This window comes from Nyctibius grandis, chromosome 10, assembly GCF_013368605.1.
Source record: "Nyctibius grandis isolate bNycGra1 chromosome 10, bNycGra1.pri, whole genome shotgun sequence".
Lineage (NCBI taxonomy): Eukaryota > Metazoa > Chordata > Aves > Nyctibiiformes > Nyctibiidae > Nyctibius > Nyctibius grandis.
In genome coordinates this window covers 28,988,465-29,015,425 of record NC_090667.1, presented here as the reverse complement: position 1 = coordinate 29,015,425, position 26,961 = coordinate 28,988,465, and the positions used below count along the sequence as shown (strand labels likewise).

The following is a 26,961-nucleotide window of genomic DNA, read 5'->3' as shown; positions in this document are numbered from 1 at the left end:
GTGCTTATAGAGGATTTTGTGAACAATCTATCTAATTCCATCTGATCAGAATAAAGGAGTGATACAGTAATCACTTTATCATTTACCTTGGCTTTAACTTGTTGAATTTTTTTTAAAGTATATGTTCTTCTTTATGCAGTTTCTGTAGTGTTTCACTCTTGGTCTTGGAACAAATAAAAGCATTTGTAACTCCAAAAAGGAGCGTATTTTTCTTCATTGATATGAACAGCAACTTTTACTGTGTTTCAGGCATTTGTGGTGAGAAGGAATTACAGGCAGTGGAACAGATTTCAAAACAAAGAAATCTTTTTTTGGACTCTACCTAATGAAGGTCCTTGGAAATTTAGATATGCTTCTAATTTGGATCAAAATTGGAACTCTTCAGAAGTTGGTAGGGCAAAGAGATTTTCTTGATACTTTACTTTTGACACTTCTTAAATTTTTCATCCAGGTTGTGTTTAATTCTGAAGAGAATCAGCATTTCAGCAAACACCAGTACGATATAGGACTTCTTGGGTGTCTTGAAGTAAAGTTTTGAAACATTGCCCAGTCGTTTGTGGAAAGAATTAAATTCATAGGCTCAAGTTGAGGGACTCATTCAAAAGAGTTTGCCAGTCTGCAACTGGCAAAGGATTATAAATGAGTATATCTGTCAGCTGCAGACACTGAAGACAAACGACAAAGTGAAACTTTGATAATGAATGTATTATTATCTGTTGTTATTCAAGAATCATTCAGTTGACTTCATGGATATAAAGTTAAATTATTTCCCCTCCTTTCCCACTCCTCCTTCCATCACACCAAGGAAAACTAGTTTGCAATACTATGCATGAATTACAGGTACCTAAACAAAGTCGTTGATTTTTATTAGTTCAAGAGTTAACTATAATGAAAAAGAACATTTAGAAAGGAGTGGCATCATGCTATTTTAGTCTAGGTCTTGGCACATCTTTCGTCCGTAATTGTTTGTGTTGTAGTTTTTTGTTTGTTTATTTTACCAGCAGAAGTTTTTTGTCTGTCAAAGATGTCACTTGTGCAATATGACTGCGTATTACTTTTATTCTGTTTGAATGTAATGAGCTTGTAAAGATCTTGTAAATTTACTTTTCCCATTTAAGTGGAGAAGAATACAAATGCTGCCATTATATTCAAAACCGTATTCAAGCAGCGGATTACATTTCTCGTCTATTTTGGATTAATATAACATTCCTACAAAGAATTTAATCTCTTAACATAAGCAACATCGTTTGCTCTGTCTTCGTATTGACTCCTAATTGTTGCATTTCAGAAGATGAAAATAAGGTTTTACAGGAAGTGTAATCATACCGTCTTTCAGATCTAAACATCTGTGGGTATGGAAAGCAAACTAGTCTTGCGAATTATTTAAGCCTGTGAAATTGAATAAGCTCTAATGAATATTTTTTTATATCTGAAACTCAGCCTTTATGTTTTCAAGATAAGACAGGATTTCAAGCAGTTAATTCCAATGACAACTTTTCACAGCTTAAGAGTTACCTTATTTTTACAGAATTAGTCTTAACCCATGGCCTTTAACATTTTACCCATTCATGCAGGCATTTTTCAATTAATAAGAATGCTGGCATCTTAGCAATGAATATAGATGGGGAAGCCTGCAATTAATAGATAACCTGAAACAATAGTTTTAATAGCCCATGATTGAGCTTATTTAATATGTAAGGAGATTTTTCTCACTTAAAACAAAGAACAAGTGAATCTGTGCGAGATTACCAGCATGCATCACGGGTATGCCATTGTCTGGACTGAAAAGAGCCGAGCATCTGTAGATAGTTGATAATTCAGATAATTATTCATTTATGTGTAACTGACTATTTCATAATGAGAGGGGTACAAGTTTGGGTTTTTATTTTGTCTGAATTAGATAGGGAAATGATTAATTACAGAGCTGTATTTCGTGTCAAGTTGTGAATAAATATGTTTAGCATTCCTATGGTTGTTTACAAACAGGAAACCCACACCGCTTGCCAACAGTGTGATAAAAAAAAAAAAATCATTCAATTCATCACTGATTCTCTGTAGGAAAGATCTTTAAGTTTGTGTAGTTTGGCATATTGTAATTAAATTCTTTTAAAACATTTTAATTAGACAGAAATAAACCAGAGTCCTTTTGTTTGTTCTTTGTAAACACTTAAAGGTGTCACCGAGGTGAGAGCTGTTCAGAGTGCTGCAGGATATCTTGGCTTTTGAAAAGTACTCAGCTTGAGTTTTTTGGTGTGTGTCTACACTTAATTTGCAGGTGGCTTTATCAAATCAAATAATAAATTCAAGAAACCATTCTTCAGTTAAAGTCCCTCAACTCTATGTGTTGGTGCCCTGAAGACCAAATGTGGTAGAGTACTTTGGACTGATGCCTCACAGAAATTGAGTATTTGTGATGTTTTCCACCCAAAAAAAAGAAGGTCCTTCTGGAACAGGGTCTTGCTGCAAAATTGTTCAGTTTGTCCATCGTCTTTTTTGCAAGCACCACTGAGAAACACTGAGTTCCCATCTGTTTCAAAGGACATGGATAAGGTCTTCTGAGCATACCTCCATAAGTCATCTGCTTGCTTCCCAGAGCTATAATCTGTCTCTATTTAGGGCCAGCACTGGTGAGAATATGGCCAAGCGTCACTTTGCTGGGTTGGCTGCAAGTGCCTGCATTTGTTTAAAGTGCTTTCCTGTGGAGGTGAATTGTAGCACTAAAATGGCAACGACAGTGAATTAAAAGGCGATAGCTGAAGTACATGTGGATTTGCTTTCAGGGACAGTATATTAGTTCACAATGGAACAACTGTCATTTTGCAGCTGCTGGATTAGGTTAATTGCTGTTACAGTACAGTGTCATTACTGTTGTTACTGGTAGTATTTCTCCTTTTGTATTGGCTCTTGATGGACCAGGACTTCATTGTGCCAGACAATATCAACGCAGCATAAAAACCAAGTCTGTAATTCAAAGAGCTGACAGTCCTAGGATATGCCTTTCCATTACAGCTAAGTCATATTAGGTGAAAAGACAAGGTCTTGCTCCTCCCTCCTTCCACTCATGTTTGATGAACGCTGTTACAGAAACCTGTGCCCTGAGGTTCCAGTAGGGTCCGAGATGGAAAATGGAGACCGAGAGCTACAATCACAGTGGTTTTGGATTGCCAAGAGACTTACCTTTGTCAGCCCATGAGGTTTTTGGGGGGGTTGTAGATGTCATGACTAAAAGGTGTCAGTGGAGTGGCACGGGGGAATCTTAATGGAAAGCTTCTTTCAGGCATGACAAAGTGCATTAAGATGACTGTTTAAGTTTAGCTGGTGGCTGCTATCAACTGGCAGGACAGAATCTAGGCAGGAACCTACCCTGTTGGGGCTTGAAAAGAGATGGTAGGAATGAGAGTATGGTGGGCTGCTAAGGACCTTGAAAGGGAAGGCAAGGCTTTCCTGATTAATCAGCACTACTATGGCAGACTGTGGCTCAGCATGAAACAGCCACTTGGAAACGTTTTTATGTAATCTCTCTTTCAAATTCTCTTTAGCTACTACTGTGCTTAAGTACTTAAAAAGTAATTAACAAAAACTACATGCAATACATGCATTAAACTGTTTCTGCTGCATTAATTTCCTTGCTTGTAACCATTTGTATTGTTTTCTTTTGAAATATAGACTTTGAATTCGCTTTTATGTTTGCAGCTTAGCTCAGATCATGATTGGTTCTCTGTACTGGGTGTTTTGGAGAACACAGTGTGTTTCTCAGGTGATGAAATAGATTCGGACAATGGGAAATTTTTCCTTCTTGTGGATCATCCAGCAGTGAAATAAAAAAAAAAGTTGCCACAAGAAGATATAAACCCGTAACTTCACTTTTATGATACCAAATTGTAGAATAAGTCATCTGATTTGAATGTACTTGCTTATCTGATTTTGAGATCAAAAGGTATGAGACACTGCTGGACTTACCTGTTTGCTTAGCATTAAATGTGAATATTGAGTTTTGCGCTATAGTGAGGTTCTGAAATAGTTTTTCTTTGGGAGTTGGCTCTTTATTTGTCTGTTTCGATTCCTACACCAAGAAACTACTGTTAAGTTGCCAATGTAATCCAGTATTGATCACTGCAGAAAATCTGAATTTAGAAAAAGTCTGCTACTGAAGCCAAGTGACAGCTTGTGGCTATGTGATAGATGGTTGGTTTTATAACTGAATATTTGCTGGCTATTTGATTGTTTTCATCATGCTTAGTTTCAGGTGTTTTGACTGCGTACATTTGAGGCTTATTGTGACATTTTTTGCAATTTAATGTGGGAGTTTTAAATCCTCATAAGATTTTTCTAATTCTCATTGAAGTTAACAGGTATCTAGGAGAGCCATTTTTTGAGATATAAATTTTCCTTGACCATACTGCAAAATCACTTGTGAAGCAAGGGAATATGGTTAACAGAGAGACCTACAGTTCCATGTGTTGTTCCATACAGAACTGGGTTGAGATCTAAGAAGCAGTCTGTGATTTACATGCATCTCCTGTTAATTTTAATGTGTATGACTCCCCATGGCTGCCTTGAACATCTCAACTTTGGTTAATGTAAAGTTAAGTTCCTGTACGCTGGCTTGTCTGTGATTGTTTTATGCTCACTCCATCTGTTTCTTAATGTAGCTCTAGAACTTCTTTCACAGTTAGATTTGCTGATTTTATCACTTTGGGGTTGTGGTTAAAACATTCAGCTCTGTTTCTATTACAAGATGCTTTGATAAATTTGTGAAAAGTGGCTGGTAGATCATTATCAAATTTTTTTTTATCTGACGATGATTCCCTTTTTTAATGTGCAAAATAGGTGAAAAAAGTTTACAGAAAATGAAGATGATCAGTTAAATTATTAGGAGGAGTAAAGTCACATCATGGATTTCTACTTGTCAAATAGGCCAATTTTTTTTCCACCTTGTTATAAGGAAAAAATGTTAAATTGCATTTTATGATTTTGCAAGTAGAAAGACAATCCAAAAAGTATGTAGAACCACTTTGTCAACTCCTGAGTCATCCCATTTTACAATAATACAGTTCTTAGCTTAGCATCCTATTTGTGGGGATGTTATTGCTGGTCATTAATTTTTAAACTGTCACTTTTTTTTTAGTTTCAATTACTTTGTATAAACCTTGCAGAAGATAAAGATCATTATCCATCTTTCAGCAGTCCTGTTCCGAGCTGAATGTCTTTAATATATAATGCCAGAGCGGCCAGTCTTCAGAAGAGACGTTTCTGGAACAAAAGTTCTCGCTAATGTTTAGGTGGTACCAAGTCCTGATGGTCACCTGCTGCTGGCGCAGACTGGGAAAGAGTCCGAGCTGATGGGTAGTAACCTGCCCCACATCTCCTTCTGTTGGTCAGGAAATGTTGCAGGTTGAGTTTAGCAAGGTGGGAGGAAAATGTCCTAATTGTGCTTATGCTGTCTTCCATCTAGGGCTTGGTATGTCCCAGGGAACTACCTCTTCTCCTTCTATTTGAGCACCAGTTGCTTAATGAGTACGCTTAATAAAGCAAGAGGAAGAGGGCATACATAAGCCATTCTTAAACTTGTTCCCCATGTGGACAAAGTCATAGGTATGAATTTCAGTTCCCATCTTCTGATTGGACTCCTATCCTTGAAAGGATAGGAAAGAGCAAGGAATTAATTGTATTAAAATAAAAAGAGAAGTAATCAAAATCACCCATTCCAATCACTTGTCTGGTACCACATTCCTGAATGATATCAAGTGGTAACTGCTGAGATTAGACAGTATTGTAATCATTGAAACTGATAAAGGAACTTACGACTCAAGCATTAACTATTTTGTGATTTAATTTGGATGGGGGGTGCATAGGTGTAGTAATTATGTATAAATTATGGATATTTGTTTTGTTTTACTGGAAGAATGTAACTGCATTGAGTAAGATTTGGATCTGTCTTGATCTGATCTTTTTTCTCCAGTAGTATCCAAAAGCAGGTTCCTAGAGAAGAACACAAGAAGAGGACAAGTGTGTGAGGCTACTTTCCTGATGTATTCCCCCTGCTTTCTAGTGATCTTTGATATCCTTGTATTTACGACTCTTTTGGCTTTTCTTCCGTCAGTTTGTTACTGTATATTCTCAACTCATGTAAGCTTTTGACAAAAACAATATCCTGTGACAATGAGTTTCACACAATAACTGTATGTTGTATTTAAAAATAACAGTAAAAGGACTAAGAAGTAAAATTACCCAGAGGCAGGTACAAAATGGTTGCACCCTGTTCCTTTTTTCTCTTGCTACTTGCAGTCTTTGCTGTACATCCTACTTCAGCTTTCCTTTCTAAGATGGAAAGTCCTAGTTTATTTAGTTGTTCTGTATACAAAGCTTGTTCAGTATCTTTGTCACTCTTCTTTGTACCTTTCTCAGTTTTACTATTTCTATTTTGATTTACTTACGTGTTAATAGTTAACTGATTTTTGTGTGGTAGTAATTCAGAACCTAATGAGCACAGTAATTCATGTTTCTGATGACTACAATGTTACCATAAAAGAATGGGTTTTAATTATTTGGAGATTTCAGATGTGTATATGCAGTTCCGTACCCACGACTGCATTTTTGTACTTTAATTAAGCTTCTTGAAGTACAGAATTCTTTTTTAAAAGTTTCCATTGTCTCACTAAGAAAAACAGCGTGACCTAGATAGGAGCTTCTGTAGCATTTCATTCTCTTCTGCATGGGGAATACATGCAAGAGATATGTCTCAGGTGACAAAATAGCAAGATTCCAAGTCTCTCTAGAGCACAAGAATGACTGATCTTCATCTCTTTTTTCCCTTCTGATGGGTATGATCACTTAGTATTTTGATACTCTAGATAAGTATAGTATTTATATTTCTAACGCTATTTCTAAAGAGGGAATAAAGATAGGTTTTGATGACTATTGATTTCAGGAAATAAATCACTTGCCATGATGGCTTGAAAAGTGGTAGTTGGGCCTGTCCCTTACCCAAAACAAGGAGCAGAGCTGAACACTTAATGATGGGAAAAAGAAATCACAGATGACTGGTGCTATGAAGTCTTGATGGTGTCAATCTTTCAACATGTGGAGTCTCTCTTAAAATTCCAGCTCCTAGATTCCTGTGCCTTCCATAAAGAGAAGACGAAATCTTCATGTAAAGTGAGTTCCCAGCTTTCAATATGGGGAGAAAATCAAAGTCTGTTTTAAAGATTAAGAATTTTTTTTTCTTGTTTGAATGATTTAAAATTGTTTGGCCTTTTGCCTTTTAACACATCATTCATGATGAAACTGTACACAGATGCACCGCAGGGCATAGGATGTTGCTGTAATAGCAGGAGCACATGCTACCTGTTGGATCACATTGCTTAAATGATGATCACATTGCTACGTTGTTTTTCAGAAAGCTGATTATTGTTTAGCATAAATCTAATTTGAACTTCAGACACTAAGAATGTTAGAGAAACTGTACTGTGTGCCTTTGAGAAATTAATCTGAAGTGCAGAGAGAGAATTCAGCAAATATTGGATCAATTTTAATAGACTTTTTGCAGTTGTGGAAGAACTACTTGCAGTCGCGCTACTGTATAAACTATCTTGGGTGAGTGGATTTGGAGGCTATCTGTAACTTATGCTAATATGGATCAGTCAAACAGCCTGAATTCCCTAAGTACTTAATGACCTGTGCTTACTGAATATGCCTACGAGAGTGGTGGCATGGGTGCGTCTTGTTTTTACCAGAATAAAATCCCCCAAATCAGACCTAAACATGCTGCTACCTTTGGTTCTAGGTGCACAAAGAGGAAGTTAAAAGAAATCTGAAATATTGTACCCTCATCTGACACAGAAGAACCGATCATGTGTGTTTGTTCGCTCTTGCAATATGTAGTCATGTAGGTAGTCATCATCCCCTAATTTTATATTGATCTGCATTCTGATCTGCTCATCCAGAGGCTTGATCTCCTTGAAGCTCAGATATTTAAAGGTACTTTTATTCCTTGTACCCATCATGTGCTAGAAAAGTTATCCTCCCATGTTGGCATCAAAACTGCAATTGTTCTAGCAAGTACCAGCTGCATTTTGTCCCAAAACAATGCTAAAAGCTGTTGTCCTTGTTCTCAAATACACTTCAGAATAGTACTTTGTGGTCTCAACATTTTTCTTTCCGTCTCTTTCCTTATTCTTGTCCCTTATTAACATAAATGATTACATTAGGAGGTGATTGTGCTTCCTATCAGTGAAAGAACATACCTGCATAGTTGCAGGCACTCACTTGTTTGCTCTGCCTGTATTTTGCAGTAGGATTAATTAGCTCACACTCTGGGCTGTATTAACATGGTGTGTGTGGTTTCTGGACAGGAGCTGACTGATGTCTTGCCAGGCAGTAGCACAGGCATAGAGAGCACATGATGGTTTGCATCTTCATAAACACATCTGAAGTGTGATCACATACCAAGGGCTGCACGGGAACGATGGCATTATTGTGATGAATGTGTTTGTGCCAGGGCTCAGGGTGTGCAGAGTGTGTGTCCTGCAGACGAGGAAACGTTCCCAAAACCGGCTTGATGTGAGACTTGCCTCACTGAAAAGTAATATTAAATGAAGGTTCCCAAGGTCACGTTGCTGCCTGCCATGATATTTTGGAATGTGAAGGAGGCTGTGTGCCTAGAATTGGAATAGTTCTCATACCACTAATTTAATGAGCTCTGATCCCTTATTTTTTTTCTTATGTCAGTGCCACAGAGGAGTAGGACAAAATCCCAGGACAGAGATGTTCCTGGTGGTCCATCCCGAGAGCTAGCTTTGGTATCAGAGGGCACCAGAGCTCTCCCTGCTACAGAACCCTGCTTACCTGCATGCTTTTCTCATCCCATCAAAGGGCCACAATGAGGATCTGGTCAAGCAGCGGAGGATTGTTGCTGGATCATTTTCAAACCAGCAAAAGCCAATAAAATTGTATCCTTTTCTAGATCCTGAGTTTGCCATAAGCAGGAAAGACTGAAGACTGTGGGCGGTTTTGGCACATCAGAAACTGGAGCTGCAAAGCTTTTATTTTGCAAAAATGTGGTTTTGGGACTCTTAGCATGGCACCAAAGGAGTCACATTGCTGAAAGGACTTTGTCCAGTGCTGGGCTGGTACATGGGCCAGATACTGCCATCGCACCAGCCATTCAAGAAAAGGGCTTAACATGCCACAACTGGATGTAGCAGAAACAGGGTGTTCACTCTCGGTGAGACTTGCGTTTCTCAGGAACCTCTTGAATACAGGCCAAAAAATAGCATTGGAGAAAATATTTAATCTGCTTTTGCTACCTGTCAGCCAGTCCCCCCTGGTCAGAAAAATCTGAATTTTGTTTTGGGGATTCATCAGAGTTCCTTTCCTGCTGTGGCATAAGGGTGCATTACTAGTCAATATTAAATCTTGACCTATTTTAAAATAGTAAAAAATGTTCAAAATTGCATTGTGTCAGTATTTCTTCACCTGACCGCAAGCTTTCTTGCTTTGCTTTTTGTTGATTCAACCTCCTTAAATTTATCACCTTCAGACTTTCAAAATTCCATCCCAAAGATGCAAAATAATATTTTGCATCAATTTTATAAAGTAAAATGAGATAGTTTGGCTTTAAGTAGAAAAAATAACCCTGCTCTTCTCTCCAAGGGGATTTTTATATTCCTTTTCCACATTGAATTGCACTGTCCTCTAGTGGGTATTTGAAGCAATTGTTTTTGTGTTTGTAAATTTTTCATACTGCTCTGATACAGTAGGTTCAATCTTTATTTTCAAATGAGCCATAAATGTTGTCTGATATAAAAAGCTAGAGGATTAGGGTAATATTTCAAAACTGAATAAGATAAAGTTACATTTGACCTGCAGTCTGAGTTATAATAATACAGAGGCATTTAAAAATGTTTGTATCTGACTTATCAGTTGGAGCAGAAAGATATAGAGTGAAGGGGCAAGTGTATGGCATCTGTGTTTTATTACATTTTTATTGCATTGTCTTGAGAATTGGAGATAATCTGCTGCTTTCACATTGAAACAAATTTTGTAAACTGCGAATGAATGCGTAATAAAGACTAATGGAATAATAAGGAAAGATTAAATGCACCTTATTAGATTCAAAGTGAAGAACTATGCACCCCATTTTACCCAGTGATTTGGTTTTTTCCTTGGTATTGCTACCTAACTCTTAAAAGGCGGAGGGAATAGATCTTTGGGACACAAGAACGTTTGAGTTGTAATCCAGGTAAACTCAACCATCTCCAAAGGCTTTGGGCAATGTCCTCACCTCTCTGCCTTACTGTGTCTCCAAAAGAGGTAACAAGGAGACTCGCTTTCTCCGTGCCATGATGATGATTTCTTTCTTAATAAAAGCAATGTTTAGCCGCTAAGAAGTTGAATGAGACAATGTTCCTTGCTTACCTGTAGCTAATTAAATATATGTTCTTGGGATTCTCTAATCCTGGCAAAGTTATGTTCATGTGTGTCTTGCCTTGCACGTCTCTAAACTGCAGCAGTGCTTGATGCTTTGCTGTAGGTAAAGATTCCCACAATCTTCCAGCTCTGTGAGAGAGAAGCTCTTGCATGTCACTGTTACGAAGGCCAATGGATCTTTGTGAGGCCAAACTGCAACCTGGATATGTGATTTTAGGAGGGGTGAATACCCTTCTTTTTAACTGGGATGCCCTGGGAGGTGAGGTGCTAAGCATCTCTGAAGATCAGATTGGGAATATAAACCTCCTAATTGACAGTGCTTGTCAGGCTTGTGTGTGTTTGCAGTACTGGCTCCAGCTGTAGGTTACAGCCCCTTTACTTTCCCTCCATTATCTGGGAATACATCTGCATCTTCAGTGCTTGTGTCCCAGCATCCTGCAACGTGAGCTTCCCCACATTCTTTGATATGTTCAAGCGATTTGAGGTATCGTCCTTCCACTGGTGTTTATTATGTTGAAGGGCGAAATGTTGAAACAAGCGCCTGGCAGTATGCTGCTGCCTTGCTTTTCTTGTTTATTTTCTGGCAACTTAATGATTTAGTTTGGTAAAATAATGTGGTTTTGCAGACACACAATTAGACCCTGCTGACCAGAAGGATTGGGAGACATGTTACATATTTTAACCTCAAGAAATGCTAGAAGCCTCCACGCAGGAACACGTTTGCCAGCTGTACCATGCAAACCCACTGTCTTCCATGTAGATGTGACCTGTGGCATCCTGGAGAAGAAAACTTGACAAATAAAGTCTTGCTTCATACTGTCTGGGTACACTTTTAGCTGATGAAAGAGTTAGGAGTGGTCAATAAATGAATTCAGTTAGCTTGAAATGTAAAGGTGTTTTTTTCAGATTGCAATCAAAGCAAACTGTAAGCAAGTTCTTTGCTAGTGTAGCTTTTAATTTGCTGCAAATGTAGTTTTCCTGACAGCTGCTGAATAGCTTGTTTTCAACTAAAATAAATGGATTGAGCTTCAGAGCAACAATTTACAGCAAGGTCAGAGATTATATTGGTGATTTTATAATAATATTTATAATTTACTGTGTGAGTGTTCGTGCATCTGTGTATGCGTATAAGGGCAAAGATGCATACGAAGTCACAAGGCGTGCATCTGACACTGCTAATAGTTGGAAGGCTGTTGCAAGTCTTTCCTGCTGTCATCAGATGAGATAATGTGGGTTGGTTTTTTTTTTTGAAAGAGCTTCTCATAAAAAATACACTAACTTTGACTAAAGGGATCTGAATGTTGGAATAATCATGGTTTTGAGCTATCTTTGTCAGCCATCCTAAAATATTTTGTTAGAACGTGTATTTTAAAACACATATTTAAAAAAACCCCACAACTTATGTTCCAGGATACATTTTCAGTAGTATTCAGAAGAGATCGGTGCTGTACGATCATGTTCTTGGTGATTTGGTGTTTGATTTTTTTATTGGACTGTTCTCTAGTTGTATTTCTGGCCTCACATTTTTGTACCTGACTAATATTCATCCTGATCCTGAAAGGCAATAGCTAAGAAAGTGGTTTCACAATTGGCTTACACATTCCCACCTAATCCCGGGTTCTAACAGCATGTTGGGGGCTCTTCCTCACTTCAGGGCCAGTGTTCGTGTGTCTGCAGGGTCAGTCGGATCCAGGAGCTGCTCAGATGCTACTATGAGCACAGAAGAAGGGTGTTTGTGTGCAGGGGGAGGGAGGGGGAAAGCGAGGCAGCTTCTTTGGTGGCTGCCCATACTTAGATCATCTTCAAATGATTATGAAACCTCAGCCTGAGTTAATTTGCATTTACGTTTGGATTTCTGTTTTATGTGAGATTCAGAGCTTTACCTTGTGTCAAGTATCTGCCATTGCTCAGTGCTACACCACGTTGTCATCCGAAGCCTGTTGTAATTGTTCTGTGGTAATAACAAAGGTGGAAAATGAAAAAGAAATAACAATTTACAAGTGTCAAGTTTTTGTCCTCTCTCTTTTTGTGTACAGAATTTGTGGTGTTAGAGCAGACTCTGAAGGATATTCAGCAGACTGGATTGCAGCGGCTGCAGACAGCGAGACGTCCTGGGTATAGATTTATAAATGGGCTGTAGGAAAGGTGGAATGCTTTATTGGTGCTGCCTGTGTTAATCCTTAAGTGTATGATGATCAGATGTCAGTGTGCATTTTGTTAAGGCTAAGAACGTTGTAGAGAGAAATAAGAAGAAAATATAGTAAATGCACACACACTATATCTGTTGTTTAGAGCGCAGGCAGGTATGCAAAGCTGCTGCTGCTGTACGTAAAATACCCTTAGTTACGTGGAACCTGGCGGTCTTGTGGGTTATGTCGGTGATGCAATAGACTTCGAACAGTAATGTCCCAAGGCTCACTTTAACAAAAAGTCACAGTAAATTAAAACTGCTAATTTCATCAATAAAGCAACATAGATTTTATATAGATATAACTATACATAAATTTATCTAATTTCTTATATAAAGACAGAAAAGGCTATCTGTGTGTCCGTATATATGTGCATATAGTATTTAGGAGCTGTGGGATTAATGGGTATTCCAGTATTTGCAAAGATTCAGTGCCATGGATAGCATGAAGACAGTGGTAATGCAGTGCTCACTCAGTTGCTATCACTTTTCCTTCCCAGCATTGGTGCTTAGACCTGGCAGACTGTGGGTTGTTACCACTGGTGATGGTGATGTCTTCGTGCTGTTGTGGGTTCCCTTATTTCTCCAGAGGAGTCCATAATCAGTTGCGAGTACATTTGATGGTGATTCACATCTATCGATTGTTTTGGAGGATGGAAAGAACCTAACCTGTGGATATACTGCTATCTTTAGTTTTCCTAATAATGTTGCTAAAATAAAAAATAATTCTATAGGGCATGCTGTTGGGTAAAAATAGTTATTAGAATAACAATGCTATGAAGTAACCTGTCCTGTATGTAGACAGTTTGCCCTCTTCTTAGTATGTCTAATGTTCCATATGCATTAGATACTGAGCATTTTAATATGTAATGGTCCTGGTATGCAATGGGACGTTTATTTTTCTTATAGACTTCAATAATACATAGATTGTGCGTTCTCTGTGCACATGAAATACTGAAAACCTTTTCATCCGTCTACTGGGTCTGAATGTTAAAGTTCTTTCAGCTGGAAATGCAAGATCTAGTCAGGCTACAGAAGCATATATAAACAAAGTTCAGAAATTTCAGCGGAGTTAAAGTGAATCTCGGCATCATTTGGACTGATCTTGTGGCTTATTTGGAAGATTACAATAAAACCCAAGATTGAATTCTCTACCTGATTCAGTTTCCTATTGATTGACTCCTTTAGACTCCTCTCTAATTTAACAGTGTATTTTTATTAAAGCCAAGCATACAAACATCAATTATCCAAGCTGCATCTAATTTCCTTCAACATTTTTTTTTCCGTTTGCTGCCAATGGATTAGAAGACCTGATTAGAATTCAGCTTGAAAGCTGAAAAGCAGATCCTTAAATGAGAATGTCTGCATTAGGAATTAAAATATCTGTACTGGGCATAAAATCCTCTCCTTATCTCTAATAATGTAAACACACTTGGTTAAGTTGATCTGTCACATGCCTGGTGCAATGTCCCTGAATTAGGAGTATGTGTTAGAAAGGGCAAAACAGTGTCTGTGGCTTGTCCTGCTGATTGAATACATCACTAGTATATTTTAACATCAAAGTGCTTTGCATAGATAGCTCCTTACCATAAGGGTTAGCGTGATAAGAGTTTGAAGGGTTCTATTTTTACTTTACGTGTTTTTACCTCCTAACACCAAGAGTGTTTGCATGTGCACAAGCAGTAGGAGCAAGGCAGACAAGGGGCCTTCTAAGGTTTTACTGTTGGTAGCTTCTATAGAGTTAAGGATATTGTAACAACACAAAGGTGAAATAAATAATTGCAATGGCATCACCAACTTGATATCCAGAAAAGCCTAAACTGGTAAATGCATGCATTTAGCATGACATTAAAGTGTTGGCCCATGTCTAAACTATAAGAAAGACTTATAAAATCAATTAAATCACATGTTCTGATTTGGTTGGCTTATTATTTTCCTTCTGATACCTAGTGTGCTGTGCCTGTCGTGAGGAAGCCATATCATGACCCATAGGCAGGCTGTTACTGTGCAGGCTTTATGAACTGAAGCGGTTGGTGTCATGGGTACCGAATCATTGTACTGAATTTCAGAGGGAGAAGTTTGGATATCAGGATTTTAAGGGCGTTTGTTATCAATTATTGCTCCATTTATATAGCATGAGAGATGTTTTGTGCTTTGAAAAGGCACACAAGAATTCTCTTTATAGTATGAGGATGCCCAGAAGAGTGAGCAAATCTTAATTGGATGATTCCACTGCAATAGTAAGAGGAGACAAGTATCAGGGGTAGGCAGCATCCCAGCACATCGGCACTGGAAAACTAGATGAAAGAGTTGGCGTCTAATAACCTTGGGAGAAGTAAATGGGTCAGTGACCCATATGGTCAGATGGGAACTGTTCTGGCCACTTTTGGGTGGCATCATGAGAAGTCTTGGAGCTGGAAGCAGCAGTAGGTGATGAGAGAGATGTCAGAGAGGTGGTCCCATTGCCTTCTTCGTTTTACGACTGTTGTGCTAGCATTGGAGTTGGATAGTGCAATGTAAACTGCACATGCTTATAGTAAGTGATGGTTTTGCAGTCTAGGGTACCGCTTAAGGAGTGAGCTGATTTCTTGTGGGAGGTAAAGTATTTGTTGAGATTTTTTTTTTTCCTTTTTTATTGCTGCATTGTGGATGGCAGTTATTACTAACAGTGGTGAGCTTTCAATCTGTGTGTGTGACTGCACATCCCAGGAGTTAATTGTCACGTCGTGTCTGCAGAGAAATATCAAACCTGATTGTGCAGAGCTGTAAACGTGCGTGACTGCAGGGAGTTTTCTTGGTGCTGGTATGAGTCTGGCTACCTGGAGGTGGGCAAAGTGAATCTGTTCATCTTGTGCAATGAGTTAAGCATAATTGCGGTTGACATCATGCACAAGTGAAATCCAGTGATATTTCATTCCTTCAAACCTAATCCCTTCTTTCCCTTGTCTTCTTTTGAGTCAACATGATTCTGGCAAAACTTGTTTGTGACACCCGGTGAAGCTTATTGTAAAGTACCCCAAATGTCGTGGATTAGCCCCACTATGGAATGAGAAACAGCATAGCTGCCTCTGTATGGTGTCCCCCTTGGCTTAATAAGCCATGGTGGGAAGCCCGGTATACGAACTTGGGTTCAATATTATGCTACCTTACCAAGTGGAAAGAAACCATATTAATATCTTGTATGTATTAATGTCTTGTATGTTGTGAAAGGTAATTTAATTGTGAATTGGGTGCAGGAATTTCAGTTTCCAGAAACTGATGAATAGCAGTTTTTTGAAGTTATCAATTAACCTCTTGTAATGAATGTTCTTCATTACATGCCTCTCCTTGTTAATTAGAATGGATTTTTACTCCTCTTTATCAAGTCAGGACAAGTATATTACCTTTTCATTCATACTGCTTATGATAAAGTGTGTATCCAGATTGTTTTGAGAAGTGTTCACATGAATATTTCATTACATGTGCATCTGCACATCCATACAGTGTTTTCTGAGCTCCGACCTCTGATGATTATTCAATACATTAAAAAAATCCAAAATATAGATTGTTTAATCTCTTTTTCTTTATACGTATCAGTAGAAATTTCCCTTTTCTGTGTAATAATGTATTTATTACATTAATTACCATGCCAGTTTAGACCAAGGCAATTAATCACTGCTACACACTACAGAAACAATAGACTCAGAATCAAATTCTCTGAGTACAGAGGTGAAGCTTGTACCTTCCACAAATAAGAACCTGCCTGACAAAGGGGAACCGGTACCCTGGTTTGGATCTTTTACTTGTGTTTCTTTAAAAAACAAAGCCCAAACAAAACACACACAAAACCCCCACCTGATTCCTATTCTGTTTCTTTCCTACAGGTTGAAGCAATACTTGTCAACATTTTTGGTGGGATCGTGAACTGTGCCATTATAGCCAACGGTATTACCAAAGCCTGCCGAGAGCTTGAGCTGAAAGTGCCTCTGGTGGTCAGGCTGGAAGGTGAGTGCTAATGGTTTGACAGAAATCGTCCCTCAGGTGCACAGTAATCCACTTTGGCTTTCTTCGATCTCTAAGCTTTAAACAAATTAGTCCCACACACAATAAGAATATGTCCAATTCTTCATCCATAGCACGACCTGAAGTCAATAAACTCCTTCCTTACATATTTCTGTATTCCTGGTCCCTGGTGGTACTTGAAGCAATGAAATTTTGCAATGAAAGCATTATGGTTTTGCTTGTAAGATTTGCAATGCAAATAGAAATGATTTGGATGCAAGTTTCTATTTACTGGAAGGTATTTCTTTTTCGAACGATTTTTTACTGAATGCAATTCCATTATTGCTAAACCTGCAGCAACATATAGTTTTCTTAAATTTACTCCTATATCATAATTAAAAGAAAGATGTCAGAAACAGTATTTGTGAGAGAGAGATTACCGTTAAAGTGTTCTTCTGCCCAAGTATCCAATCCAGCTAAAATCTATTAAAAAACAGAAGGTTTGGTTATGGTAAGGATTATTTTTTTTTTTTTTTAGTATATCCAGCATTGTTGAATTGGAAACAAAAAAGTAATAGAGAGGTGAGGAAGAGTGCTCTTTGGCAGTTACTGGCTTTAATATAATGGCAGTGGATATGGAGTTCTACTTCTCATTTCTGAGCAGTACCCTGAAGGAGGAAGGGAGATTCTCCTTCCGCCACTGAATGAAAAAATGCTTTGGTTGAAATCAGCACGACTCTTAAACTTAAAGCATTTCTTTTTTGTTTAGTATGTTTGGAAAATAGAGGGGTTTCTGTTTGGGTTTTTTTAAGGCCTGTTACTCAAAACCATGAATATTCACATCTGGGGGTGTGTAAAGGAGGTAAAATGTCCTATCACTCATCATCCGCGGTGAAAGGAGGCAATGCATCCTTTTGTGTACCTGCGATGCAAAACAGTGAGGTGGTTTTTAACACTACAGTAGAACAGGGAGGAAAAAACGGTTCATGACTGCACCAGGCTTTTTCCTTTCCAAAAAATAAAGTCACCAGGGCTGATGAAGGTGAGGGTTGCCCGTGAAGCCCTTTGGTTAGGTGGGCACTTCTCCTGCCTTTCACGAGAAAGCAGGGTTTTCCCATCCCTCATTCTCATGCTGCATTGCACATGAGACGGAGTTCACATCAGGGCTTACCACAGCCTGAGGCGTGCAGTTTTGTCCTGTGAAAGTTCTGCTGTGCATTTCACTGCAGGGTTTAAATGCTTTCCAGAGTGCGTTCTTGGTTTATCATGGGTAACCTTTTGCTGTAGTAAGTGCAGGAAAATTTGAATATTCTAAAATGGATTTTAGAAACAAATTGTGAAAATTTTCTTTGGATGATGCAGCACCACTAAACACCTTAAGAGAGTAAGTTGATAGTTTAATATGGGTGAAGGAGAGACTGAGGGATGTTGGTTAGAAGTAGGAAAGTTTCATAATATAAAATCTCATTGTTTATCAGCTCTAGGCCATGTTGTTTTAGCTTTTTGTCATAGCAAAAAACTTTTCCTGTCTGTCATAGCTGGCAAAAAGTATATCAGAAGTGAAAGACTTTCTCGTCTATCATAGCTGTTATCTTTTAAGCAAAGTTACTGGAAAAGCTTTTAGTTTTCCTTATAAACAAGATAGTTGCGAGGTGTTTCTTAGGCAGTCTATGAGACCAGTGTAAGACAAACAACAAAATCAGCTTGCTCATTTCACACTGCAGTCTGCTAGGTCTGCCACTGGGTTTTCTTGACCTTTCTCCAGTACTTTGATACTTCCATGATTGTACACAAGTAAGGGTGATTTTTTTTTTAACATGACTTCTGGGAGATTGCAAGAGGCAAAGCAGTCCCTGGGCTGAATGAGGAGAGTCCCGGTGCTACTGCACTGTGGGGTTTGTCTGGAAGAGAAGGTGTGGAGCAGGAGAGCTTCTGCCTGGGGGCTGCACAAAGCCCTGCAGAGGTGACTGCATGGTGCCTGTTCTTCTTGTGCCTGCGACCTTTATGAGAGTCGTGTGCTGCTTCATCCACAGAGGCCAAAGTGGAATCTTCAGAATGTCTAACACAGATTTTGATGCAAACGTCTTTTCTTGGTCAACTTCCCGTGATTGCGCAGTCTTTATTAGGTTTATAATAATGCTTCTCCTAGACTAGTTGCTGACTCCAGAGATAGCGATATGTTTTCTTCAGGAATCTCTGTCCTGGTATAATAAAGCAAACTCTCCCTTTTACATAATATTTATCTCAAAAGTTTTTTAATTCAGTCTCTTATTCCTAATGTTACCCATCAGTTCATCCTAAATGAAGAGCTATGATGTTCACAGCCTTCAGATGTTGTACTTAGAAACTGTTAGCTTGTAACTCCTGCTTTCTCTGCATCCTTAATCACCCAACCAAGCTCGCTCTCTGTATATATATGTGGGGGGTTCTTTTAATCTTTCCTCAGAAATCAGTCCCTCTGGATCCTTAATCATCTTCGTTGTTCTTCTTTGAAGTCACACCGGGTTATCCAAACATATAAGGATTTTGAATTAATAATGAGTACTGTGGAAGTAATAATGCTACCCAAGACTTTTAAAAACACCACCAATAACATTTTACACTTCAAAAGGAGAAAAAGGGACAAGCACTTTTTTGGATTTCCATTTTGAACAATTTTCCAACAGAAGGTTCATGATTTATTCCCATAAATCTAACAGATTTGTGACCTGCACTTTAAAGGCTCTTTGCCTGCATGCACTGTATTACAGATGTCTTGATGACTAGAGTTTTAATCAGTCAAATCTGTCTTGATTTAGCAGGATTCTATGGTCAAATCTTTGTTCTCAGTTGTATAATAGTTACAAGCTGTTTTACCAGTGGATAAAGAAAGGATTACTCTCCTCTTTGAAAATGGTAACTTTATAATTACATGTATTTACTTGCCTTATCAGTAAAGAACTCACCAGCTGAGACGCAGGATTATTGTTGTTTAAAAAGCTCATGGACAAATGGAAAAACACCATACTCCAAATTTTATCTTTTACAGATGCAGAAAACTAACTACTTCTGATTTTATGCAGCATTTTTTCCCCTTTAAAGTGTAATGTACTTCAATTAAGTTTTGTGAAAACTAGCTAGAAGCGCTGAATGGAAGCCAAACCTTGTTTCTCATTTGTGTAGCTCAGAGTTAGATGAAAAGAGAAAAGAATAAAAAAGAATTGTGAATTAGACGTCCTCTTCCTATGCTAGAAATTTTACATTCTCTCAGCAAATGAATTATCTGCTTCTCTGGTCATAGGACAAGAAGAATTGGGAGGAATTAGAACTACTTAATATGTTGAAACGCAGCTAGAAGCAAGTTGACTTTTATTCAAATGTCTGAATCCAAAATTTCCTATTATATTTTCAACCATGTGATTCGTGCCCTGCTGTGCTCTTCAGAATCTAATGATTTTTTAAAATATATTCAGAAATCTTTTACACACAAGTGCAGTTTTGCTCCAGTTTGTGTATCTTGCTCACAAATATGACTTAGTACGTGTGCCTGTGATTTTTAGTATCCCAAATTGCCTATGAAGAGAGAAGAAAGGGGTATTGCAAAGTCACATTTAGAACTTTATTCATATCAACTTCTTCAGACATCTTGGGTTTAAACATTCAGCATGAATTTAAATGTGCTTGAGTTTTTCCCAGTTTGGATGTAAACATGGGGCAGAGGAAACGATTAAAATATTCTTTGGGAAAAGTTTAAGATAGAAAAGGGCTAATGGTGTGGACAGAATAGAAAGGGTTTAATTCTCTTTTATAAGTAGGCAGTGAAAGTTGATTTATTCTTGACTACAAAGCCAACAGCTACAGGATGTGTGAGCCACCAAAACTTCATAAGTTCCCTAGCTAAAGATCATTACTTCAAGCTTATCACTAGCCAAACCTCAAATCACATGTTGACTGAAGGTTAGCTAGTGATAAACTTTAAACCTTGTCCCTTATTCTCCGGTACCTCTGTCTTTGAGACCTGAGAGGCTATGAGTTTCCAGCCTGTGGGCTAGCAGAAATGGCATGACCTGGATCCATGCCAGGGGGGAAAATCTGGCTCTTAATACACTCCGCAGTGTAGCCTATCAAAGCTGAACCATTGCTATTGGTAATGTAACATGGATGCAACGTGTTCACGTCAATAATACTGTCAGGCATACTGCATAGTGTGAAATATTTTGTCACAGCAGAATGTTTTGGGTAGATCAGATTATTTTTTATGCGAGTCTTCTCTTTCTTCGCATGTACCGAATGTATATAACTGTGTCTTCTCCCCTTATATCTTATTTACCTGAAAAGCTAGAAATGGCATTGCAGAGTCTTGCATCTTCTCCAGCCATCAGCATTAAACAGTGGCAATTTAGCCTGTTCCCAATGGTTTTATGACAGTGCAAGTGAATAAATGAACATTATCAAAATCCTGTTGGAGCAGGGTTGGGGATGTTTTATTTGTTTGTTTTCCTTCAACCTATGCAGTCCTCTTGACTCATTTGTAACAATGTGTGCTGGTATAATCTTACAATTGATAGAAACATGCTTAGAACATGCTTAGATAGAATATTTATTACTAGGATTTTTAGGTAATGAGTCTAATAGATTTGCTTTGCTGGTGAAAGCAGAGATTGCAAGGCAATAGAAGTGTAAATGTGAGCAATTGCATGTACACAGAGAGAGAAGTTGGTTCAGACCCCAAGTTTTAGAAGGAGGCTGTTTAGATTAAAAAGCCTGAAAGTATCTGCTGATAAAATTACATCTTTCCTGTTTTTCCATGGAGTGTCATTGACAGTAATATGTGTCAGAAGGAAGAAACTTCTTTTACTCATCACAAAGTCATTCCCTTAGTAGGAGTCAAGTTTAAAAAAACCAGAATAAACAAAACAAAACCCCCCAGCAACAACAACAAGAGCCCTGTAGCTTTCAGTCCAGTGGATTCTCACGGTTTCTCAGTTGGCTACAGCATAGGTGAAGGGCAGGTTATTTTGATAGCCTGTGTATGGGATTCTGTTTACAGTTCTCTGACACCATCCAGTGGCAGGAGGTTAATGTTAGAATAGTGGGATTATTTATTTGTTTATTTTAACGTCTGCTGCAATAAGATGATACCCTTTGTAGATTCTTAAATGTTTCCAGTGTTTTTGGAATCTTTAATTTTAAAACTCTTTCTTACCTCTGCTTTCAGCAGGATCTCATTATAATTTCTGTGTTCTCCATATATCTAAAATACTTATCACAATGTGATAAAAAGCTATCATTAAAAAAAAGAAAATTTCAGCAAAGCAAATGCTTGCTGAAAAATATGTTTGGTTGTGTGGCCTGCCTATAAAACAGTATTTTGTATAATAAATACAAAGTGTACCCTTGCTCTTTTGACTGCAGTGAGATTTTTTTCACCTTTCATATTTTCATTTGTCTGCATAAACTCCCCCCTCCCTTCTTAGCAGACTGTGTTTTGTATTGATTTTGTAATGCATGTTAGACAAGCGGTGTGCAGAGCAATCAATGCAGTGCAGAATAGAACCAATGTATTGTTCCCACTCTGACCTGTTAGTAAATTAATATTGGCCACTTAGTGAAGAGCAAAAGTTAGTTTTAAATACGTGGCAACCACAAACAGTGTAATATTTTTCTCTGTGGGAAAATTTCCAGGAAAATTTTTCCCACTTTCCATTTTTTTCTCCTCACAACACTTTGTCTTGTAGAATCCTGTTTGAGAGATCAGTACAATCTTGATTGTTTAAAATGTTTATCGCACTTGTATCTAAATAATAGATAAAACCTTCAAGACTTTATGAGAATTGCTATAAAATGTGAGGAACTTCAGAGAGAAGAGAACCTTCGTAATGCCTTCTGGCTGCCCTGTACTGGCAATCAGCAGCTTCCACATTACGTTGGATGGTTGGAAAAAAAAAAAAATCAAATTTTATGCTCTTTTTGTGCCCACAATATTCTTTTTTCTGTAGGAAAAGTCCTGTACAGTTCTGGATGTTACCATGCAACCAAATCCCCCTCTGTCAGAGATTTCAGATGTTTTTGACCTTCCTAGACAAGTCCCACAGTGTGTCCTCTGCATATCGATGGGAAGCGTGACCTCTTCTGCCAGTGCTTTCAAACAGCTACAGCTGGGGTCCCACGCTCCTCTTCAGACACCTGCCTCTCCTATCACAAAGCGCCGGGGCCTGCTGCGACAGAGATGTCTTTGGTCTCTTTCAGTGCCGGGGCGTGGAGATCCTGGCTTGAGCACGCTGATGAAACAGACTTCTGAATTTCTCTACTTCTGCTGTAATATTTCAGACGTTTTATGAAGTCTGCCAAAAACCCCAAATCACCCTTTAAAATGAGCATTCTGGAAGTCGCACAGTAAAGAGTACGCTTCTTGCTTGGTTAATAATTAAGAGTATAATTAGTGCATAGCTCCAACTATAATTAAAATTCATTTTGCTAAGTCTAGGAATGACAAAGTAATTAAGCATTTTGACATGGCAAATAACAAGGAACTTGATGTGGAAGAGTGGGGGTAGAACTGATCCTAAAGAGAGTCTGCTCAGGGTCTTGTGCCTGTAACTAGTGGTGTGATCCCAAAGTGTGGATTCCACTTCCTCAGTAGGATGTCGGACTCCAGGTTCTTCTGGGTGCAGAGTATATCAGTGATCAAAACTGTCACTTGGCTTTGCTGGAGAATTCAGAGTTTCTGTTTGTCTTTTGTTTTCCATCAAGAATGAGCTAGAGTAAATGGGAAGGCGATGCACTTGTCTCTTATACATGTGAAAAAAATGCTTTCCTGAGGTATTTTTTAAATTTATGTTTTTTTCCTTTAGTGTGCATGTAGTCTGTCGACTAAATTTGACCTCTATGTACAAAATGGAGCACTTGTATAGCTGTACAGTCTCCTTCGACATGGGATGATTTAGTGCAGCAGCAGAGGAGGGAATGGTGTCATGCTGAATGCTTCACAAATCCCCCTTTTTAGCAGAAATGCAAAAAAACATATTCAAGAGCAGCTCAAAACCAGTTAGATTTTTCAGGATTACCCAAGTCTTTGTCTTTCAATAGCCCATTTTGCAGCTTTCGGTTAACGTGGGTGAATTTTAGTTATTGTTGATCCCTGACTGCTGGTTAGCTGTACCTGATTGTTGTGAATAAATGCGTTAAATCTTCTGAGTGTCTTAAAGGCCTCATATGTGATCCGTTATCCACTGCTCTTGCTGGATGTCCCTACTGACTCTGGTGGATGTTGGATTAACCCTCTAACCTTCAGAAAGCCCCTCCTGTGGACGCGAGTGCTGTTATCAGATTGCATTGTCTGTCAAAACTGTTATTGAAATTAAGAGTTCCTTCTTCTCAGCTCAGTTTAAACCTCTTATTGAATCTGTTGTTAAACTGAACTGATGTGTAGTTTGAAGCATTAACTACTTTTATGGATATTTAATAGAAGGTGCTAATTTATTCATTAATATTAATTACTAATTATAGTCAATGTTCTTTTTTAGGAACCAATGTTCATGAAGCCCAGCGTATTCTGAATGAAAGTGGACTCCCCATCACGTCTGCAAATGACCTTGAGGATGCAGCAAAGAAGGCTGTGGCTAGTGTGGCCAAAAAATAACAACCTGAAGGTGCTCTCATGGAAAGGGTGTGTGTTTCACAAGACATCCGTCCTGTTGTTATTTCAGAGAGGATTAGCGGAGTTTTTCGAAGCAGTCATCACTGTTGGTGGACTTAATTTGTGATACATGGCAAACTCAGGCCGTAGGCTTGCAAGTTAGGCTTCAGAAATTTTGCAGCTACGTTCTTGAAAGGTTTGTATGTCTTCATCTAATTTTGGTAATTTCGTTATTCAGAATTGTGATAAGTAATAATTCACTTCATAAAGCTCTTTTTCTGCTTTCCTTCCAAAATTGTCACTGATAAGCTCATGATAAGACACAATAATTGATAATTGACTTCTGTCAACAGGATTTGTTCTTTAATCAAACATATGTAGTTCACCTATTTCACAATATTTTCATTCCTTTTTTTTATATTGTAAAGAGTCAGCAAACTAATAATGGGGTTGTATTTTTTATGGACTTTTACAATAATGTAAAAAATTGTGCTTACAATATCTATTTTTATTCAAATGAATAATGTTTATTTTCTTTTTTAGAAATCACACGTTTTGCCTTAAGATTATTTTCTTTTGTAGATGCCAAAGTATACCTCACAACAGGAAAAGGGATTGAATAGTTGGTAGTAAAAGGACCTTCCATTCTTGTACTGTGCCTATAAGCTGGTGAAATGTGATTCATTTTGTTTTCTAGTTTTTGGAAATGAGGCATAGTATTTCTAGGTTTACCAGTGCCATGCAGAGAGCTCTAAGAGGATGTGTCTGCCAGTAAGAAAACAGCTGCTAACTTTTTAAAATAACCTCTTTCATAAGTATGTCACTGCTGTGAGGTTTTAGAATAAGATGAGAACCTGAAGGAGTTTTCTGTCAGGAGCATGGAGTATCCTTCAATTGATTTAACTTCCAAAAACCATTTCTGATTTATTGGGAATAAAACACAAATGAACGTTTCCATTTTTAAAGTATTTGATTTCTCAGGCATCAGTAAAAATATGTACATGAAAAAAAATACAAGTTTCAGTACTCAGATATTGACCAAGATTTATTTTTATTGTAAATAAAAAATTTTAGCTTTTGTGACAGCTAAAATTCATGCTGTTAGTTACACAAATCATTCATTCAGGGAACAGAAGACAATGCCAAATGGCTTGTGTAATTAAAGAACTAGGTACAAATCTCACTCAGCCCAGCAATTACATGCTGAAAATCATCAATAAATTTGAACAGTGAACCAGTAAGTGGGTATTATGATCTGGTCTTGTAAATGGGCAGAGAGGTAGAAATTTGTCTAATAAATTCCTAATTGTGATTTTTGAGCGGCTCTAATCAATACCGTGTTCTACTTAGAAAAATGTAAATAAATTTTTCTTGACATTTCCATTAAAAATGTTACATTCAAAATAGATTATCTGCACTAATCTCTGGCTTTTGACACAAATGGTATAGATAAGTTGCTATCATCAATTACTGTAGGTTTTTTCTTCTCCATTCCTTTCTCAACGTATTGCTCAAGGAAAAAAAAGTATGGCCATTAGAACAGCAATAAATATGCCACTAGGTGTGTACTTATTGACTGAATGAAGGAGAAGGGTATCATTAGCAGTTCTTGTGAAGGTGCAGAGAAGCACACTGCTTTGAAGGAAGAAATGTTTACCTCACCACAATAAATAAAAAAGTCACACTCTTTTATATATTTTAATACTGGAAATAGAAGCATTCTGTGGAAGAACTGTTTATGCAATGTTGTCACACACAGTGTATCTAACTTCTGGTCTCAAAACCACTCGTTGTGTGTGTACGTGATTATTATCCTGCAAAGATTAACACTATGTACACTGTTCCATCAAATAAATGTCAAAATGAACCCATTTAATGACTTTGTCCTTTCTATAAAATAGAAAATTGTTTAATTTGTCTATTGTATTCTGTATTCTTCCCTTCAGCATTTTATTACAGGTGGGTGAAACCAAATGAATTTAGTTTCAATTGGGTAATATTGGTATACCCTATATACGTGCTTTTTAATCTAAAAATGTAGATATTTTTATCTCTTTATATATCTTTTCTTATACATAAGCTAATAACAGTATATACAAGTTTTATTCCTCTTAAGCCATATACAGTATAGACCAGTATAATTTTTAATTTTCAGGTGTCATATGGAATATTTTAAAGCTCTGGATTTGTATTTTCAAACGTTTGGCGTTTCACTCGCGCTAACGCACCGTTTGCTTTCTGTCACCAGAGACTCTAGTGTTCAGCTCGCTTGGTGTGACATTGTGAACGGGGTTGGTTGTATTTGCATGTGTCATTTCTCTGCGTATGGAAATGTGTAAAGTTACTTTTGGTCTCCTTTGGAAAGGCGTTTTAGTTATATTTCCTGTGATTTTAGCTGTTATAAATTGCAAGTAAACGCCAAGCCTAGAAGGGATGCCTTTGTCCTTGCTCAGGCATGCAGAGTTGCAGCCTGGCAGGAGTGGGGTTTGCTGTCCTCAGCAGCTGTCTGCCCGATTGCTGCCCCCCGCCTCAGCGGGGCTGGGTGCGAGCTCCGCTCTGGACAGACGGTTATAGCTGAAACCCAAAAGGCACGTGAGAATTGCCCCTCCCGCAGAAAGCCAGCAGCAGTGTAAACAGTGGGTAAGTCCCAGTTAATCCCCTTTGTGAAAGTTTTAAGTGGGATTTAGTTAGCCTTTAAATCTTGAAATTTCAGCCTGTATTAATAAAGCTCTGTAGGATTGGG

General features: G+C 38.0%; 1 protein-coding gene across 1 annotated transcript in view; it reads left to right on the top strand.

Moving 5' to 3' along the window:
- SUCLG2 (succinate-CoA ligase GDP-forming subunit beta) overlaps positions 1 to 26,089 on the top strand; it is a 129,449-nt gene extending 103,360 nt beyond the window's left edge. The window contains exons 10-11 of the mRNA XM_068408786.1: positions 16,483 to 16,603; positions 24,106 to 26,089. Of these exons, the coding sequence (XP_068264887.1) occupies positions 16,483 to 16,603; positions 24,106 to 24,221 (237 nt within the window). The 3' untranslated portion in view covers positions 24,222 to 26,089. The remainder of the gene's footprint in view (positions 1 to 16,482; positions 16,604 to 24,105) is intronic.
- Positions 26,090 to 26,961: the final 872 nt, after the last annotated feature.